The 19,899-nt window shown below is 40.5% G+C and overlaps 1 protein-coding gene across 1 annotated transcript in view; it reads left to right on the top strand.

The window, feature by feature from the left end:
* Positions 1-16,102, top strand: part of galnt12 (UDP-N-acetyl-alpha-D-galactosamine:polypeptide N-acetylgalactosaminyltransferase 12) — a 38,569-nt gene extending 22,467 nt beyond the window's left edge. Inside the window, exons 5-10 of the mRNA XM_078422970.1 lie at positions 242-359; positions 2,835-3,011; positions 6,375-6,506; positions 9,258-9,371; positions 12,223-12,378; positions 12,820-16,102. Coding sequence (XP_078279096.1) covers positions 242-359; positions 2,835-3,011; positions 6,375-6,506; positions 9,258-9,371; positions 12,223-12,378; positions 12,820-12,960 — 838 coding nt within the window. The 3' untranslated portion in view covers positions 12,961-16,102. The remainder of the gene's footprint in view (positions 1-241; positions 360-2,834; positions 3,012-6,374; positions 6,507-9,257; positions 9,372-12,222; positions 12,379-12,819) is intronic.
* The last annotated feature ends 3,797 nt before the right edge of the window (positions 16,103-19,899 follow it).

Raw genomic sequence — 19,899 nt, 5'->3', positions numbered from 1 at the left:
TAAATATGACCTTAAATTAACTAGGATATTAATATTTAACAAAAATATTTAAGAACTGGATAATAATCGTCAAAATAATTTTTTTTCAAGGACTGGAATTTTTGAACTTGCTACTCAGAGCTAAAGTTTATATAAACCAGATCAGCGTAGTTGACGCTTGGAGTCATTGTTACCTTGATCACCTGTTTTATAATCAAGACCAAAAGTTCAGCCTAAAATTAAAATAATTCTGTCTTGACAGGTCTCCAACTATGGCAGGTGGCCTATTTGCTGTTAGTAAGAGGTACTTTGAATATCTGGGCACCTATGATACTGGAATGGAGGTCTGGGGAGGAGAGAACTTGGAGTTTTCCTTCAGGGTGAGACTTTATTCTTAAATTTTGTGTTTAACGTCAAATTGAAGAGTTCTCCTTTGTAACGCTCTGTATAAATGTTTGGGTTGACTTAGATTAGTTCCTTGGAATAAAAACCCCATAAAATACTACTTGATAATTCTCATATTATGAATGTTATTGGTTTCTACAGTGCCATGTCAGGTGATGGGGGAAAAATAAATGTAGTGTTTTGATTCATCGTGTCAGGTTAAAGTTGAAGGCTAAAGTTGTGATTATTTTTACCATTTGTGCTTACACAAAGTTAAACACAACAAGATTTCTGTAAATTCATTGTCAGATATAACTTTGATTCATTTAACAGTTGTCCTGGTCCCTGATTCAATAGCCCAAGAACTGAAGTTGATCTATCGCGATTAGGCTTCAGGCTAACTAACCATATTTAATTAAGCTGTTTTCATTAAGCAATCTCTTAAAAACAAACTACTGCTTGTATATCAATACCTATAACATGTTATAAATTACCGACTGTTTTTAGTGTGATGATGTGAAGCATCTCTTTACAAATAGCCCTGCAATCGTTTAATGGTTCATGTGATAGTGCAGTTGTAACTCTCCTGCTGGTTAAATGCATCTATCCACTGTTTAATCCTTTGACTCCTTTCACTCCCGCGTTTAAAGGAGTAGCATAGGGTCCAGCTATACCTGCTTTTTTGTCAGTTACATTGAACAGTCCTTGTTTCAGGACTACACTGGCCCAATCCCCCAACTCTCTCCACTGCATTGACAACTGCATGGAGCAGCCTCCTGCACCTGTGCAAAATTCATGGATTTCGTTAACTTCACACTAACTTTCATCCTGCTCTTAATTTCACCAAGATTATCTATGATTCGTCTCTCCCCTTTCTTGATCTCTCTGTCTCAATCACAGGGGACAGACGATTGAACAACGGCTACTATAAACCTACAAACACTCGCATATCTGGACTACACTTTCTCCCACCCTGTCACTTGCAAAGACGATATTCCCTACTCTCGACTTCTGTCTCTGCCGCTGGATGGGACTTTCCATTCTAGGCAATCCGAGATGTAATCTTTCTTTAGTAAACATGGTTTTTCCCGTTCTGTCCAAGATGACTCCCTCAACTGCATCTCCTCTGTGTCCCATAGTTCTGCTTTCACCCCTTCCCCTCTCCATCTCTCCCCCCCCCCACCCCCAACACAGAACATGGATAGAGTTCCCCTTGTCCTCTCCTTTCATCCCACCGACCTCCGGTTCCATCACATCATTCCCCTTTCTGCTGTCTGCAGAGACTGCTCCCGCCACAAATCCTTGGCTCATTCATCTCTTCTCTTCAGGTGCTTTTTCTTGCAACTGTAGGAGATGCAACACCTTTCCCTATACCTCCTCCCTCGCCTCCAGTCAGGGACCCCAGCAGTCCTTCCAAGTGAGATAGAGATTCACATGCACCTCATCTACTACATCTAATGTTCCTGATATAGCCTCCTGTACATCGGCGAGACTAGGTGTAGACTCGGCGACTGTTTTGTTGAACACCTGTGCTCGGTCCGCCAAGGCCTACTGGATCTCCAGTTTGCTAATCCTTTTAGCTCCCCTTCTCATTCCCACACTGACCTTTCTGTCCGAGGCAGCCTCTATTGCCAGAGTGAGGCCACATTTAAAGTGGAGGAACAGCACCTCGTATTCCGCTTGGGTAGCTTACAACCCAATGGTATAAATGTGAAATTTTCCAATTTTTGGTGACCTTTAACGGCCCACATCCCCTTCTCCCCCACATGCCGCCCCCCTTTTACCCCTTCCCTCCCCTGGCTTCACTTGGACTCCACCTATTTCTCCCCTTCACCAACCCCTCCCTCACCTACGCCACTTTCCTTCCTCTGATTTCACCATCTGCAACTCTTCAAACCTGTCTCACTCTTACTGTTTTTATCTCTGACCGTTGTTCCAACCATCCGTCGATCTGAATGTCCCCTTTACCTGTGTTGACTTACTACCTGCAATGCTTTGTCCTGCCTCTCCCCTTGTCCAGCTATCTTCTCCCCACCACTACAATCAATCTCAAGAAGAGTCTCGGCCTGAAATGTCACCTATCCATGTTCTCCAGAAACACTGCCTGTCCTGCTGAGCTACTCCAGTACTTTTGTGTTCTTTTGTGCATGAACCAGCATTTGCATTTCCATGTTTCTTAATGGTTTTATTGATCTTGGTCACTGTAGTTAGTTGAAGTTGGTCAGCATCCAGAGTAGAAATTGGGAACATTGTTATTTTTTAAAAATAATGTTTATTATTAGTTCTGTACCTGTCACCTCTCTGTAACCACTTACAATCAGAATTGTTTCTGTTTGAAGGGCCATGGCATGGATATATTTATTAGTTTTGATTGTCCCAAAAATTGTGAAATGTACTTGCTTTAAGGAATGGAAGATTAAAATACTGATCAACTTGTACTCTGAAAACAACTTGTTTTTTCTACATCCCAGATTTGGCAGTGTGGGGGTTCTTTAGAAATACATCCTTGTTCTCATGTGGGGCATGTTTTCCCTAAACAAGCTCCTTACTCGAGGAGTAAAGCACTGGCAAACAGTGTACGTGCTGCGGAAGTCTGGATGGATGAATATAAAACTCTGTACTACCACAGGAATCCACATGCTCGTTTGGTGAGTCATAGTCATCAGCAGAATTCCAATGTGACGAATGGACAATATGTAATTTTTAAAAACTGAAGCATTTCTGATTTTTGGATGTTAATTTCATCTTTTAAATACAAAAACAAGGATCAACATTGATTGTAAGGATATATTTTGGTTTACTTCTTACTTTGAAAGGTGTGTTGTCAGCATTAATTAGTGAATCAGTGTTCAAAATTTTATCGAAATAACGTTTAATAAAAAATTACAAAGCTTAAAACTGAAAAAGCAAATCTCAACACAAAACTGAGTTTGCAGTGTATGTGCCTTCCCTGGCAGTGTGTGCCAGGCACCTATCATTCTCTACATAAAAAAAATATTTGTAAGCGGAAACCTTGGATGAACTGCGAAGTACATTCACAGGTTAAGGCCAGGTCCGCTGCAGAACGATCAAACGATCCTGAGCGGTACAAGAAGGCCCACTATGATCTCCACAACGCTATCAAGGATGCCAAGAGACAATACCGGGACAAACTTGAGTCCCAGTATAATCACTTGGACACACGGAGAATGTGGCAAGGTCAAAATTCAATAACTGGCTGCAGAGCGAGGTCAGGCAACATCATCCTACCTGATGAACTGAATGCTTTCTATACTCGCTTCGAGCAGAAGGCCAACAGGCCGGTCGGTGACACCTGGCCCTTCAGACTCGAGTGTGCATCTCTCCAGGGTGACTGTTGCAGTGGTTAGATCGGCATTCCTGAGGGTAAACCCACGAAAAGCAACTGGTCCAGACGGAGTTCCTCGCTGTGCCCTTAGTAGCTGGAGTAGTCGTGGACATCTATAATCTCTCCCTACTCCGTTCTGAGGTACTCGCTTGCTTCAAGAAGACTACCACCATCCCAGTGCTGAAGAAAAGCTAGATCTCATTCCTAAATGACTACCATTCAGTGGCTTTGACATCCAACATCAAATGTTTTGAGAGGCTAGTTATGGAACGCATTAAATCCATTCAACCGAGTAGTCTTGACCCACTGTAGTTCACATACTGCCACCACTGTTCCAAGGACGATGCCATCGCCCTAGTCCTACACTCATCCCTGGAACACCTGGATAAGAGAGACACCTGGATAAGAAAGACACCTATGTCAGATTCCTATTCACAGATTACGGCTCTGCCTCTAACACCATTATACCATCCAAGCTTATTACCAACCTTGACGCAGGTCCCACTCTGTGTTTGGCCCATATCCCTTTAAACCTTTAATATCCATATACCTGTTCAAATGTCTTTTAAAAGTTGTTATAATACCTGTCCCAATCACCTCCTCTGGTAGCTCATTCCCGATACTCACCACTCTCTGTGGGAAAAGTTGCCCCTTGGGTTCCTATTAAATCTTTCTCCTCTGAACTTAAACCTATGTCCTCTGGTTTTTGATTCCCCTACTCTGGATAAAAGACTCTGTGCATACACCCTATCTATTCCCCTCAGATTGCTATACACCTCTATAAGATAACCCCTCAGCCTCCTGTGTTCTAAGGAAAAAATCCCAGCTTTTCTAACCTCTCCCCTCAAGACCTGGCAACATCCTTATAAATCTTCTCTGCACTCTTTCCAGCTTAATGGCATCCTTCGTACAGCAGGATCAAAACTAAACCTAATATTCCAAATGCGGCCTCGCCACCATCCTATATAATGGTATCATAACTCCCCAGCTTCTATGCCAATGTACTGAAAACAGCCTTGAGCATGCTATCTACTTGTGACACCACTTTCAGGGAACTATGTACTTGCACTCCTAGATACCTCTGCTCTATAACACAGCCCAGGGCCCTGCCATTGATTGTGCAGGTCCTGCCCTGGCTTGACTTCCCAAAATGCAACACCATATTTATCTGCATTAAAATTCATTGACCATTACGCAGCCTAATTGCCCAACTGTTCAAGATCCTGCTGTAATCAAGATTCACCAACAAGAACTGCCCTGGTCAGCCTATTATATCTGCCTGCCCTTTCCCCACTGAATTTACTTCTCAGACGTCAGGTCTTAATTTGCTTCTCCCTTTGGCCAGTCCCCATATGCATCCAGGATACTTTATATGCTCTCCACCATTTCACCTACTTCCAATTCCCTGGCCACCGCTACATCATCTTCACCATGGATGTCCAGTCCCTATATACTTCCATCTTCATCAGGGTGACCTTTGTGCCCTCTGCTTTTTTCAAGAATGTAGATCAATTTTCCTCTATTAATACTATCCTCTGCCTGGCAAACCCATTCTCACCATTAACAATTTCTCTTGATTCCTTCCATATCCTACAAATTAAATATGTATCTGTGGTCCCTTGCATGGTCCCTCTCCATGCCTGCCTTTTGGTTGACTAGGTTAAGCAGTCTTTGCTTTAAGCCTATTCTGACACTATGCCTCAACTCCTCATCTATTGCATTGCTGCGTCCTCCTACACTAGTGCAGAACTCATCAATTTCATCAGCTTCTTCACCAACCACCCTGCCCTCAAATTCACTCAAACCATTTCTGATACCTCTCTTCCCTTCCTTTATCTTGGTGTCTCCATCTCAGGAGATCGACTATGCACTAATATCCACTACAAACCCACTGACTCCTACACAGCTACCTAGACTACATCTCTTTTTGTTCTTTCTCTCAGTTTCTCTGTCTCTACCGCATCTGTTTTCAAAATGAGGCTGACATCGGTCTTCTCGACTGCTATGGTGAGGCCAAACGCAAAAGAGAGGAACAGCATCTTATATTCTGCCTTGATAGTCTACATTCCAATGGCATGATCGTTGACATAACCTGCAGCCCCTTTGGCCCTTTCTTTCTCTGATACCTCACTCTCAATTTTTCCGTCTCCGCAGTATCTGCTCCCAAGATTAGGTTTTCTACTCCAGGAAAAAGGAGACGTCCTCTTTCTTCAGTAAACGTGGTTTTCTCCCCATGGATGGATCCTCACTGTGTTTCCTGTCCTTTAGTTCTGGTCTTGCTTCCTCTCCCCTCCCCTAGATGGAACAAGGATAGAATCCTCTGGACCTCACCTTTCACGTCACCTTTTCACATCACCTGCCTCTGCATCCAACAGATCATTCTCTGACTTTTCCGACATGATTCCACCATTTACATCTTCCCGTTTCCACCACTTTCCGTATTCTGCAGAGACCACTCCCTTTGCAATTCCTTGGTTCAGTCATCCTTGCCCTCCCTTCCTGAAGAAATTTCTCCTGCAACTGCAGGGAATGTAATACCTGTAATCTGAGTAAACTAGTTCAAAATAAGTTATAGAACAGAGATTTTGATTTCAGTGAAAATTCTCTTACATTGAAGTTACTTTGAAATGGTTTTAGTTTTCTTTCAACTTGTGCTTGTTTACAGGAGGCATATGGTGATGTAACAGACAGAAGAAAACTAAAAGAGAAATTGCAGTGTAAAAACTTCAAATGGTTTTTGGAAAATATTTACCCTGATATACATGTACCTGAAGACCGGCCAGGTTTCTTTGGAATGGTAAATATGTTCTGCTATATTTGAGGTAACCCCATCACTAAATATCATCTGCTGGTTGGTTTATGTGAATTACAAGCCCTCACTTTTGTAGTGAAATATTTTCAAGGATGGACTACATATCATACTCTGATGGAGACTGTTGTCAACATTTACACAGCCGGGGCTGCACTGTCCAGGCTAAGATCTTTGTGTACATCATTAAGGGCTGAGATATGCCAGAAATGCCTCCATTTCAGACAATCTAAGTTGTGAATTCAGGTGACCACAAACTTTGAATTTTACTGAAATGAATTCTTGTGGTTATTTGATAATGTTGCTCCCTTGAAAACCCTGTGCCACCTCTGAAATATCCTTTCAATGCCACTTTTGGAAGAGATTACTGTTAATTGATTTGTGGAATTAAGGGTAAAATAAACTGACAAAAAATGGGCGGCATGGCGGCACAGTGGTAGAGTTGCTGCCTTACAGCACCAGAGACCCGAATTCGATCCTGACTACGGGACTACAGGTGCTGTCTGTACGGAGTTTGTATGTTCTCCCCATGACCTGCGTGGGTTTTCTCCGAGATCTTCGGTTTCCTCCCACGCTCCAATGACATACAGGTTTGTAGTTTCATTGGCTTGGTATAAATGTGAATTGGCCTCAGTGTGTGAAGGATAGAATTAATGTGCAGGGATTGCTGGTCGGTGTGGACCCGGTGGGCCAAAGGGCCTGTTTCCGCGCTGCATCTCTAAACTAAACTAACTTAAAAAATTTCTGCAATCTTATATATTAAATAAGAAACCAATAATATAGCATTTTCTCATGTTCAGCACCCACCTGCTGAAAAAACCCGATGTTATTAGGATTGCCAACAAGGTGACGTCACTGCCCCGCGCCCCATGTGACCTCACCCAGCCAGTGGCCACGTGCTCCCGCTCCACCAATGGCGGCTGCCCGGGCCGGGCCGAGAGGCGGCTTGCTAAGCAACCTCTGCTAGGCGGCCCAGACTGTCCGTACAGCGCCCCCCGGGCCTCATAAGGGACAAGGGCAGTCCCGTATGGGACAAAACAATTTAGCCCAAAATACGGCATGTCCCAGCTAATATGGGACAGTTGGCAACCATAGATGTTATATTCCTATAATTCATATTATAATGTTAACCCACCAGGTCTCATGACCTGATCACAGTACAGGGCCAACACAAGCAAGGCCTCATTTGTGGTGATATTTTCTTTTTCTTTAGAAGATGAGCTTCTACTGCCTCAATATTACAATATTTTTGATTGTCATCCTATAACGACAATTTTCTGCAATTAACCATGTACTAAGTGTGTTTGGTTGCAATTGCAGATTTTTTGTAAAAACTAGAATATCTTCAATGTTTGCAGTTATGTTGGAAAAATCTGGTTATGATGTCTGTCTTGCTCCCTACCACTTTGTCATAGAACATAGTACACAGAACAGTACAGCACAGGAACTGACCTATACCGGACATGATGCCAATTAAACTAATCTCCTCTGGCTGCCTGTAATCGAAAGCCCCCCATTCCCTGTATATCTAGGTGTCTACATAAAAGCCTCTGAAAATAACACTATTGTATCTGCCTTCACCACGCAGTGTGTTCCAGGCACCCATCATTCGGTGTAAAAAAAAAATCTTCACGTCTTCACCCCTTTCTACCTTCCACAGAGTCAGCTCCCTCTACAATTCCTTGGTTCACTCATCCCAAACAACCCCCTCCTCAGCTAACCTTTCCCCTGTAACCACACGAGATGTAGCATCTGTCCTTGTATCTCCTCCCTCGGTGCCATCCAGGGACCCCAGCAATTTTTCCAGGTTAGACAGAGGTTGACATGCACCTCCGCTAACCTCATCTACTGCATCCAGTGGTCCCAATGTGGGCGTCTGTAAATTGGCGAGATCATGTATAGACTCATCGACTGAACAATTGCCAGAATGAGGCCACATGCGAATTGGAGGTACAGCACCTTGTATTTCACTCGGGTAGATCACAACCCAATGGTATGAACATTGAATTCTCCAATTTTAGGTTACTTCTACAAACACTTCCCTACATTCCTTCCCTCCTCACCCCCATTCACACTCACTCCTCCACTAAAAGTCCATTAACCAACAATAGGTTGCAACTACATATCCCTCTTGGAGCCTCTATCCAACAATCAGCCGATCATGGAATCTCTTTGCTATCAGAGCTCATCTGTTGCCGGCCCTGGATTGGCCTGTTTATTTTTACTTTCTTTCCCCCCTTTACTACAATCAGCCTGAAAAAGGGTCCTGACCCAAAACACCACCTCTCCATTTTCTCCAGAGATGCTGCCTGACCGCATTTCCTTTTTTAATATCCTCCGGTTCCAAACATAAGTTTCCTCCTTTATCCTCGCGTGGTCCTTCTCCCTGGTTATCCTCATGTTTTTAATGTATATATGTGAAATCTTGTGATTTTCTTTCATCCTACTTGCAAATGATACTTCATGGCTCCTTTTGATTGCCCACTTGAGATTTTTTCCTGCATGCTTTTTTCAAAGGCCTTGTCTGATTTCATCTTTCATTGTTGTCTTTGGATAGTGGAAAGCACATCTTTCTGACCGGAGAAGCAATTAAACATCAACCTAACAAAGAACATTGTAATTTTCATTGCAATAGAATTTTTTTATTTGAAAAGATCTGTTTTCTAATGTAGGGTGCTTAATTTTAATATCTACTATCTGCAGCAATATAATATAATGGCTATGTTTTGTTTTCTTCAGCTGAAGAACAAGGGGATGTTGAAGTATTGCTTTGATTACAATCCACCAAGTGAAAACAGTGTTGCAGGAGAGAAAATCATCCTGTACCAGTGTCATGGTATGGGACAAAATCAAGTATGTATTCTGTGATGATGGGTTTTAGCTTGAAATGGTTTTTTTCCCCACAGATGTGGCCTGACCGGTGTATTTTCAGTGTGTTTCTCTTTCAAATGCAATAGCTGACTGTTCATTTACTGGGTAGGTGGATGGATAGGATTATTGTCCACCCAACAGTCTAAGACCCTGACATTGTACCCTTTTGGAAAATGTGCACACAAGCATGTGAATCTCCAGTGGTTTAGATGTGATGTTATTCAGAATCTTATGGTCTATATATGTGGATAAATTAATGTTGGACAGCATGCAGGCTTTTGCTTTTTATTTGAATTTGATGAACTCTGCTTCATTTATAGATGATTGAATTTCTAAATGAAGGTTTAACTTCAGTTTTTTTGGATGGGAAGAGCTGGGTCAGGAGAGTATTCTGCATATGATGAGGATTTTTATTTCAAAGCACTCAGGGGAACTGGGAGCACGATTAAAGATAACCAAGCCAGTGAGGGGAAGGATGACGGATAAGCGGACTCTTTTGGTGTACAAAGTGAAATTGGTGCTCTGCTTTATGATCTACAGAAAGTAAAAATTAAAATGCAGCCAGCAAATAAGTAAGCACATCTTAATTGTACATTGACCTTTAATGCAAGGAGGTTGGAGTAAACAGATTGTACAGACTTTGATGAAACCATATTTGGAATACTCTGCATACTTTTATTATGTGTTCCAAAAGAAGGATATTATGATTTGTAGTCAGGATAGTGTTAATTCCAGGGATAATAGTTGATCCATGGGATGATGTTGGCCAATGATTCACACTTGATTTAAGAAGATTAAGAGATGGTGTAATTGAACCATAAGACTTAAAAAAAGGATTGATAGAGGAGATATCAAAAGACTGTTTCATCCATTTGCAGAATGTGGAATTAGTATGCAGGTATGGAGCGATATGGATCATGTGCAGGCAGATGAGCTTGGTTTACTTGGCAACATGGATGTTGTGGGCCAAAAAGCCTGTTCCTGTGCTGTACTTTTCAATGTTCTATCATATGTGACAAATATATGGATATGTGGTCTGTCATTTGGGACACCTAAAAATTGTGTTCAGACAGTTACTAATCATTTATCATTGCCAAACTGTCTTGAGAACTCGTTCACAAATTATATTCAAGTTGAGATCAGTAGGTTTTTTTTCCAATATATCATTGTAGGAACCATTTTGTATTTATTAACTATCTTAGCATATTATTATATTATTTTGTCTCCTGCTGTATTATTTTTGGACACCAGGAGGTTGTCCTGAGATGAATGCTAGGCTTACGTAATGTACTGGGAGGAGGCCAGAATTATGAGTATAATTCACCCAGCACTGACGTAATGCTTCAGTAACACCAGGGGCCTGCTGGACATAGGGTTTTAGCAGGCCATACAAGACACACCAGGAGCTGATAAGACATAGGGTTTTAGTAGCCATATACAAGAGAAGCCAAGCCTACTAAACATAGGTTTTACTAAGTCAGTAACAGGATACGAATGAGTGACTTAGTTCTTACCACAAACAAGTTAATGACGGGAGATATACTAATCTGTTTGGTATTGCTACTTCAATAAATGACTAACTAAACTGCAACGTCGGGATGCTGTTGACATGGGGAAAGTGGAAGATGTGACCATCCAGCTTACCTTGTCCATGGAAATGCGGCACGGTGGTGCAACGGTAGAGTTGTTGCCTTACAGAGCTTGCAGCACTGGAGACTCGGGTTCGATCTCCACGACAGGTGCTGTCTGTACGGAATCTGTACAATCGGCACTTAACCGCATGGGTTTTCTCTGAGATCTTCGGTTCCCTCCTAAGCTACAAAGACGTACAGGTATGTAGGTAAATTGGCTTGGTATAAGTGAAAGTTGTCCCTAGTGTGCGGAGGGTAGTGTTAGTGTGCGGGTGTTGCTGGTTAGTGCGGACTCGGTGGGCTGAAGGGCCTGTTTTTGCTCTGTGTCTCTAAACTAAAATGACAATTAAATTATTTGTGTTTTGGGTACTCGCTTCTCTCTTCGATCATTTTTTAATGGAATTATTTGGAACTATTCTTTGACTATTCCAAAGCCTTTAGTACACAATGAGCACAATGAGACAGATGACATTGTATGGGCTTTCTATACAATAAGGCATGATCTACCTTTACCAGGTTTACTTTAGAGATACAGTGTGGAAACAGCCCCTTCGGCCCACCGTCTGCACCGACCAACGATCCCCGCACACGAACACAAGCCTACACAAGGGGCTATTTACACATACCAAGTATGCAAACGCAAGCCAATTAACCTACAAACCTGTACGTCTTTGGAGTGTGGGAGAGAGCCGAAGATCTCTGAGAAATCCCAGGCAGTCAAGGGGAGAACATACAAACTCCATACAGGCAGCACCCGCAGTCAGGATCAAACTCGGGTCTTTGGCGCTGCAAGCACTGTAGGGCAGCAACTCTACTGCTGCGCCACTGTGCCGCCGATAAAAGGTGATAAGAGTTTTATCAGTAAATTTAAGTGTCAGTCAAGTCAGTGAGATTCTTATTGGCATTCCAGTGTGTTTTCTTTTAAATGGCATTTCTTTTTACTGGTTGCATATTTGCATTATTTTAAATATTTTTTCCAGTCAATTTAATGAAAAAATAATAATTTACAAATTTTCATGTCTTTTGGTGCATTATGGCTTGTCATAGTCCTTGATTGAGAAGGTACAAATTAATTGAAGAACCCCTGCCTTGAACAATCATTGACAGCAGTTTAAATTTCTGCAGTGTCATCCAAGAGTAGCTGTGAATTTCCTTGTTATCACAAATTCGCTGAGTCTTTTTGTTTCTTATTGTGTTACTAGTTTTTTGAATACTCTTCACAAAATGAAATTCGTTATAATACTCGTCAGCCTGAGGCCTGTATTGCAGCAGATGCTGGCAGTGACTTCCTGACAATGTACCTTTGCCGAGAGAATAATCAGCCTGTGCCTGAAAACCAGCAATTCATTTTTAAAGAGGTAATGTTTGTAAAGTACTATTAGTGTGATTTTTTTTGTGTGTATAAATTTGAAGATGCAGCAATGTAATTCATGGCACATCTTCAAAATTATAATCACCCATTTATTTTCATTTATAAAACCTGTTACGTGAATTACAGCTGTGTATATAATACATGTTAAATAAACTGAGAGTAACTGAAATCTTAAAAGGTGACTGATAAAAGTCAGACTGATAAAAGATTAAGCTGTATTCCAGGAGAAAGACCACCAGCAAATTATTCTGTACTGTACAATAGAAATAGAAAACCATAACCCAAAGAAATATATGATCATAAACTTTGGATTACATAGTAGAATTATGACTTTTGAGCATTTTCAGTGTAAGGCTGTATTTTGTCTGAACTATTTTAATTAGCTTCTGATCTAGATTATTTTTGTTTTTAAATGTTCTTTTCTCAGGATGGTTCGATCTACCATGTCCTTTCGCAGAAGTGTATAGAGGCTGTAGTCAATGGATTCAGTAATGGTCGTCCAGGACCATTACTGCGGCCATGTTCGGATACCGATCATCAGAAATGGCTCTTTCAAGAAAAAAAATAATCTCTCTACGTTTACATAAATCTTTTAACAGCCAGATGAACGACTCCATTGTCTTCTCGTATTTTCAGAGAACAACCTTGACCAAAAATCTAACATATTTTTCATATGAAAAATGGGATCTTAATGTTTTGTACATTGACTTTAGAATATTTAGTGTTGGCATTATATCATGGTGTCTTTGTACCAATTTTTTCACTGAAGGCAGTTTAACTTTAATGATAATGCCTCAAATTTATATATAAAAAAGCCCTCTAATTTTTCAATAAATAATTTTAAGTGTGGACTTTTCTTAAGTAATCAATAAGGTACCTGATTGTAAATGTTTGTTGAATTTATAAGATGAAGAAGCCCTTGGGTTTGGACACTACTCTGTGAAAGGCTTCAATGAAATAAGGTTTGAAAACTACATTTGGACTTAATACACGCTATTGCTGTTATTAATTTGTGACGTCACAGCTACATGAAGAAAGTGAATTGACACTGACTCAGTTAGAATACGACCAGAGAACATTTCTTCCGCCAGCGATGAAGATAAGTAAAGAGTAAGAATTTTAAGTGGTTTACTAAAATTTGCAGTTTTGATCCTTTCACCTTTGATTGGTGCACTTTAGGGAATATTATATTTTTTGATGTGGGTTTCAGTTTTCAGGTGGGTGGGGAGATGGGCGGGCAAGATTTGTCTTTTTAGATGAGTAAAAAAAGTGAGGCCATGCATTCGAGTAAGGGACCAAAATGAGCCAAGGAAATATTTGATCTCGTTTTGTACGCTAGGTGAAAGTTACATTTATATTTTTATATTGTGCTTCATGATGAGAATTATTCAAGCATTAGAGTTGAATGACCTCTTTGTTTTGCGACTGAGTAGAAGATAAAAATTGGTCAGAGTGTTGGGAAAACTACCAATCTCTTCCAAATAGCCCAGTGGTTCATTAATCTCCAGCTGAACAGGTAGTTGAGGCTTTGATTTAATGCCCTGTCTGAAAGTAGTGTTCTTTGTTGCACAGAAATTTCAGCGTAAATTTCATATTCCATTCTTGGCTGAACTTGAAATCTGACTCAAAGGCAAGAGTCCTGCAATTGAAACAAACCAGCACTCCTGCAGGCATGCACTCCTGCATGCTTCCAGGTCTTTCAATGCTTATTTTTAACTTTTTGAAACAGAGAATCCTAAACTAAATTATGATGGGATTGTGGCCCAGTTAGAGATGCTACCTCAGTTTTAGCAACCTGGGTTCCATTCCCACCTGTTTTCTGCATGGAGTTTGTATGTGCTCGCTGTGACTGTGTGGTTTTCCCTGGGTGCTCCGGTTTCTTCCCACATTCCAAAACATTGCAAGTTTGTAGATTAAATGACCACTATAAATTGTTGTTGGAAATGCTGATGAGTGATAGAATTTGGGAGAGTTGATGAGAATACGAGCAGAATAAAATGCATTGGGGTAAGTTTAGTGTAAATGGTTTGTTGGTGTGGAATGGTAGGCCAGAGGTCATGCTTCCATGCTGTGTGGCTTTGAGTCCTTCAGATGTTAGATGGGGACATGATATGCAATCATTATCTTTGCTTTCCCACACATTGCTGAATTTTACTCTACCAATGTGTCCTTGATTTAGAACTAACTATGCAAACGGGCATGGTGCCAACATTTCTGCAGTAGACAAATGTATGAAGAACTTAAATATTATATTTTTAAATGATTCTATACCCAATTGTGGATATAGAATATGATTTACCAGATGTGAACACATCTTTTTTAAATGCTTTGAAAAATATTTGGACAATGAGTCAAGGTTGTTTTAAAATCGTACTGGGTTAAGTTCTTTTTATGCCCTCTCCTTTTGCTCATTCCTGCCAATGTAGCTGTGATATCCTATGTTAGAAATGAAAAGCAAATGTACAATGGATCACTTGAATACAAAAGTCTTTTGTTTTGATATAAGATTTGAAGGCGTTCTATTTTTGCACTCCAATTGCAAAATGTGATTATCTTGTAGCATTCTAGTAATGAGGATCGCAATGTAGAAAGTATGGTCTGCTTTCTTTTCCCCCTATTAAAAAATAGCCACAGGATGTGTATAACATTTGCAAATGCTGCATATATGTCTACATTCGCCAAACTAGAGCAATACAGAAAATAGATGAGCTAGATGGTTTGATGGCTTCCCTCATCTGTAAATTTGACATGAATCCTGATTGTTGGGGAATGTAATGTATAATTTTAAATTATTTTTGTAGATCCAGGCAGCTAATCACTGGAAATGACTAAAGGGCTTTGACTTGTATAAATATAATTATCTCTTGGGCTTCCATAATGTGTAATATTTTGATTTAAACTATTTTTGCATTCTTATTGAGGGAACATTTTTAATCGTTTATGTTCATGCACTGACTTGACTTTGTAAGCAATTTTAAGGGGCTTCTGATGTTGAGGTGAAAGATTGTAAATCAATTTGGTTGTTCCTTGTACTAAGCAGTTATGTCAGCATTGGAATTACACCTGATCCCAGTAGTTGAGATATGACTGTGAAAGAAGAAACAACTTTGGATATGAACTCAAATGTGTAATGATTTGTGTTCTAAAATGAAAAAATGGGTATTATTTTTGATTAACAAACTAATTTTCTAATTAACCTTTTTGTAAAATATTGCAACATTGCTGTTCTCCAGGATCTTTCCTGAGTCTCAACATAGTGAATGAATAGCCTGTTAGTGGGTGAATTGTTTCTTGCCGAGTTGCCCACAGATGCTGTAACATCAGTGCAATGAAACAGGATATTTTTTTGTTCTCCAGTTGCTAGCTCGCTGGCGGGCTGGCCATTGTTAAATGCTGCTCAGAGGAAAAACATCGACATTGATTTCTTAAAACAAGATTTTTCAGTAACATTGAGAGCAGTCACAACACCATTATCTGCTTCATGTGTGTTGGCGAGATTCAAGAGAGGACACTTGAATTTTTCCAACTTGCATTTGTTTTTCAATAAGGTGTTGCATGCACTTTACAAAATCCAATATTCCTGAATCTATTCTTTGTGATGCTTTTAGGTCTTTCTGTTGGACATTCTTATGGAAATTATTGTAATCAACTTGCATAAACTCCTTATTGTAATAACCTCCTAATTGTTTTCATCAGCAATAAAAGTATTGCAGGGAATTGCATAAAATCTTAAGTTGTGAGTTTTTTTTAATTCATCAGGTTTGTTGTGTGATCATGGGGATGCTTTGATGAACGTATAAAGACCTTTGGTTAACCACGGCTGAAATACTTTGAGCAAGTTTGAGTTACGGGGCAATTGACCCAGGGCAATCTTGCTTACCAGTAGAACTGTAGTCTAAGTGTTAGCTGAAGAATTACAAACATTGGTTTGGCAAAGAAATTAGTCTTTCATTTAAAAAGGCTTCAAGCAATCCCCAAAGCAAAAACTCTATTCCAGGCTCTGTCACACGATGAGATTACCAGGGGGACAAGGGAAAAGATTAAAGGATGTTCTCAAAACCTTGTTGAAAATGTGCAGCATCCCCACTAATCTGGAAATCTATGAGCATGACTAAGTAAGTGGAGAAGGAACATTCAAAATGACAGTGAGAACCTTGCATCCGTGTGTCTGAAAAATACAGAAGCCTTGCATAAATAGTGGAAGGCGTGTACACCGCAAACAATTTATCCTGTACTTCCTGGGGCACAGGAGGTGCCTCATCTGTCACACCTGGAGCACCTTCCGTCCCATCTATGGCTGTGGTTGATGTTGAAATTCCTATATTAATCTCATAACCCACAGATATGGAATGGAATAAGGTCACCATTAATCCCTCAGGATTGCCAAAGAAGGAACGGAAATAATTGTCAGTATTTCTCTTCATTTCCAGTAAGAGAAAATTAGATGGAGATAGGGCGATTCCAACAACAACTGCACCTTGAATTCTGTCTATTGAAACAAAATACAGTAGTCTTTCACTTAGCACCATTGTCCCAGGGAATTGTAATGTAAATTTATATTCTAATATAGTTTGGAAGCTACAATCCATTGTTTCCACAATGGAATAACTTTCAAGTAGGGCTTGAGTTTTGAGCTAACAATTAACTCGATTGGTGGAACTGCAGGTGAAGAAGTTAACAGAATTGTGTATTTTCCCCGTTAGCATTTAAGTTTAAGACCATTTCGGAGTTATTTTTTTAGAGCAATTTGCACCTGTAGTGTTGGATTGATCATGTTCTTTGAGTGTGATAGAAATTCCGAGGATCACATAGGTTGCAAGAAATGTCATAGATTAAATACTTTTGCACTTCTCTGCCCAAGGAAGTTGGAGTCTTGGCCAAAACAGAAGTAGTTCCCTGATGTTCCTTGAATCTTGCAGACCAGTCGCCTTTACCACCCTGTCTACCTATGTCATCCATTTCAGGGGATCATGTACTCTTTGATCCATCTGCTCTATAACACTCCCTGGGCCCTTACCATTCATCATGAAGTTCCTTCCTTTGTGTAACTTCCCAAAATACAACGTGTCTCACTAATCTGAATTAAACTCAATTTGCCATTCCCTGTCACATTTGTTCAGCTGATCAAGAGCCTGCTATAATTCTTGATAACTTTTTTTCCCTGCTTATGATACCATCTACTTCAGTGTCATCAGCAAAAGTACTAATCATACTTAGTACATTCTCAAACAAATCGTTGTTATAGATGACAAATAGCAATGGACCCAGCAGTGATCCCTGAGCCACACTCCTGGTCACAGCCCTCCAGTCCAATAAACAAACCTCACCACCTCCCTCTGTTTACTACCATAAAACCAATCTGTATCCAGTTGCCAGCTCGCCATGGAGCCCATGTGATTTGACCTTCCAGAGCAGCCTGACATTCCAAACCTTAACAAAGGCTTTGCTTAAGCCCATTTAAACCATGTCCAGAGACCCTCCTCATCAAACATCTTGCTTACTTCAAAAAACGCAAATCAAATTTGTGAGACATGATCTCTCACACAAACTCTGCTGACAATCCTCAGATTCCTCTACAGTAACCTGCTTACCACAGATGTTTGGCAGGTTTTTCTTTGCATCCCTTAAATCGAGGTACAATGTTAGCCACCCTTCAGTCTTCCAGCACCTTGCCTGTGGCTAATGATGAGTGTTAAAAGGAGTTGTTCTAGCATTATATATTTTTAAAAATGCTTTACTTATAGCATTGCTTTATTGGGAACAGTGCAAATCGTTGCCATCCCTGCTGTATGTCCTGGAGACTGCACATTATGAACCTGGATTGAGCCACTGCCCTCTCCACTGGCTCTCCGGCAACAATGAATGGAGTCAGTGTCATCCACAAACTTTGAGATGTTACATTTAATTCCTTTGTGTAAATCATTAATATATATTGTAAATAATTGGGGTTCTTTGTTCTTTGGTTGCTTTGTTCCTTTAGGTAACAGGTTTGGAAGATCTTCTTTATGAAGTTGTTTCAGAAATGGAGCAAATTAATATTCAAGTAATGGGTGTGGTGCCAACTAACCTGATGTTTAGTGCTGGATTGTATTAAACAGCTTTAGTATTGAAACAAACTCATCCAAGTAACTGGAGCATATTTCTTCACGTGCCTGATTTGTGTCTTGTAGATAATGGGAAGAGTTTGTGGAAGTCGCTTGTCAATGGCAGGGCATTTATTATTGATAGCATTCGCTTCCATTTACATTTGGTCATACATGAAGCAGTTTTCACCCAGATGCACCAATATCTGTACAACATAAAAGCTGAAATGAATATTAATTTCAGCCGTTTCAAGAGCTTACTTTGAACAATGAAAAGGCTCAGTCATCTAGAAAAAACAGCCTGTTTCTCTTGGCAACTTAAGCTATTCATTTCCTCCTGGGAAAAAAAAATGTCTCGGGCCTTGGAAATCTGTAGTAAAAGCAGTTCTCTTTCCATAGATGCTGACTGACCTGCTTATTTTTTTAAATTCAACACTTTCTGCAAGTACTCCCTATTGCTTGACCACAATGTGGCTGTGGTGAACCAAATACAAGGTCATCAAACTCCATCAAACCACTGAACGCCTTGTAAACCTATCTCTAACACTAAATCAAATAAGGGCAGCAGGTACATGTGTCATCACATTCCTCTTACAGACACGCACACCTGCTGTCGTGTAACTATGTTGCTACTCCTTCATTGCCACGGAGACATAATCCAGCAATTTGCAACCTACAGAAATGGGAGGAACTCGACTAAGTACTGAAGTGGTTGAAAAGGGTGGCATTGTATAATTAATTCTAATGATTAAAAATAAATGCCCATATTCTGCTGGATAAAAGGAACTGCTGTTGCTGGTTTACAAAAAAAGACACAAAGTGCTGAAGTAACCTAGTGGGAAATTCCAGTCTACATATGATTCCAGACCATCCCAATGTATCTCACCCCCTCCCCAGGTATCTTCCCTGCAACGGCAGGAGATGCATCACCTGTCCCTGTACCACCTCCTTCGACTCTGTCCAGGGAGTCCTTTCAGGTTAGGTAGAGGTTCATTTGGACCTCTTCCAACCTCATCTACTGTATCCGTAGTTCAAGGTGTGGACTCTTACACATTGGCGAGACCAAATGTAGACTGGGCAATCGTTTTGCTGAACACCTTTTCTCAGTCACCCTGGACCGACCCGATCTTCAGGTTGGTTGCCAAACACTTTAATTCTCCTTCCCATTCCCACACTGACCTTTCTGTCCTAGGCCGCCTCCATTGTCAGAGTGAGGCCAAATGCAAATTGGAGGAACAGCGTCTCATATTTCGCTTGGGCAGCTTACATACAACCCAATGGTATGAATTTTGATTTCTCTAACTTTAAGTAACCGTTGCATCCCTCTTCTCCATCCCTCCCCCACCCAAGTCGTGTCACCTTCAAAGTCGTATTGTTGAGCTTCATTGTCTGTAACTTGTTCTCACCTAACCCACAGCTAACAA

This window comes from Rhinoraja longicauda, chromosome 2 (genome assembly GCF_053455715.1).
Source record: "Rhinoraja longicauda isolate Sanriku21f chromosome 2, sRhiLon1.1, whole genome shotgun sequence".
NCBI classification, from domain to species: Eukaryota; Metazoa; Chordata; class Chondrichthyes; order Rajiformes; family Arhynchobatidae; genus Rhinoraja; species Rhinoraja longicauda.
The sequence above is the reverse complement of the archived record's forward strand: the minus strand, read 5'-3'. Positions and strand labels throughout refer to the sequence as shown.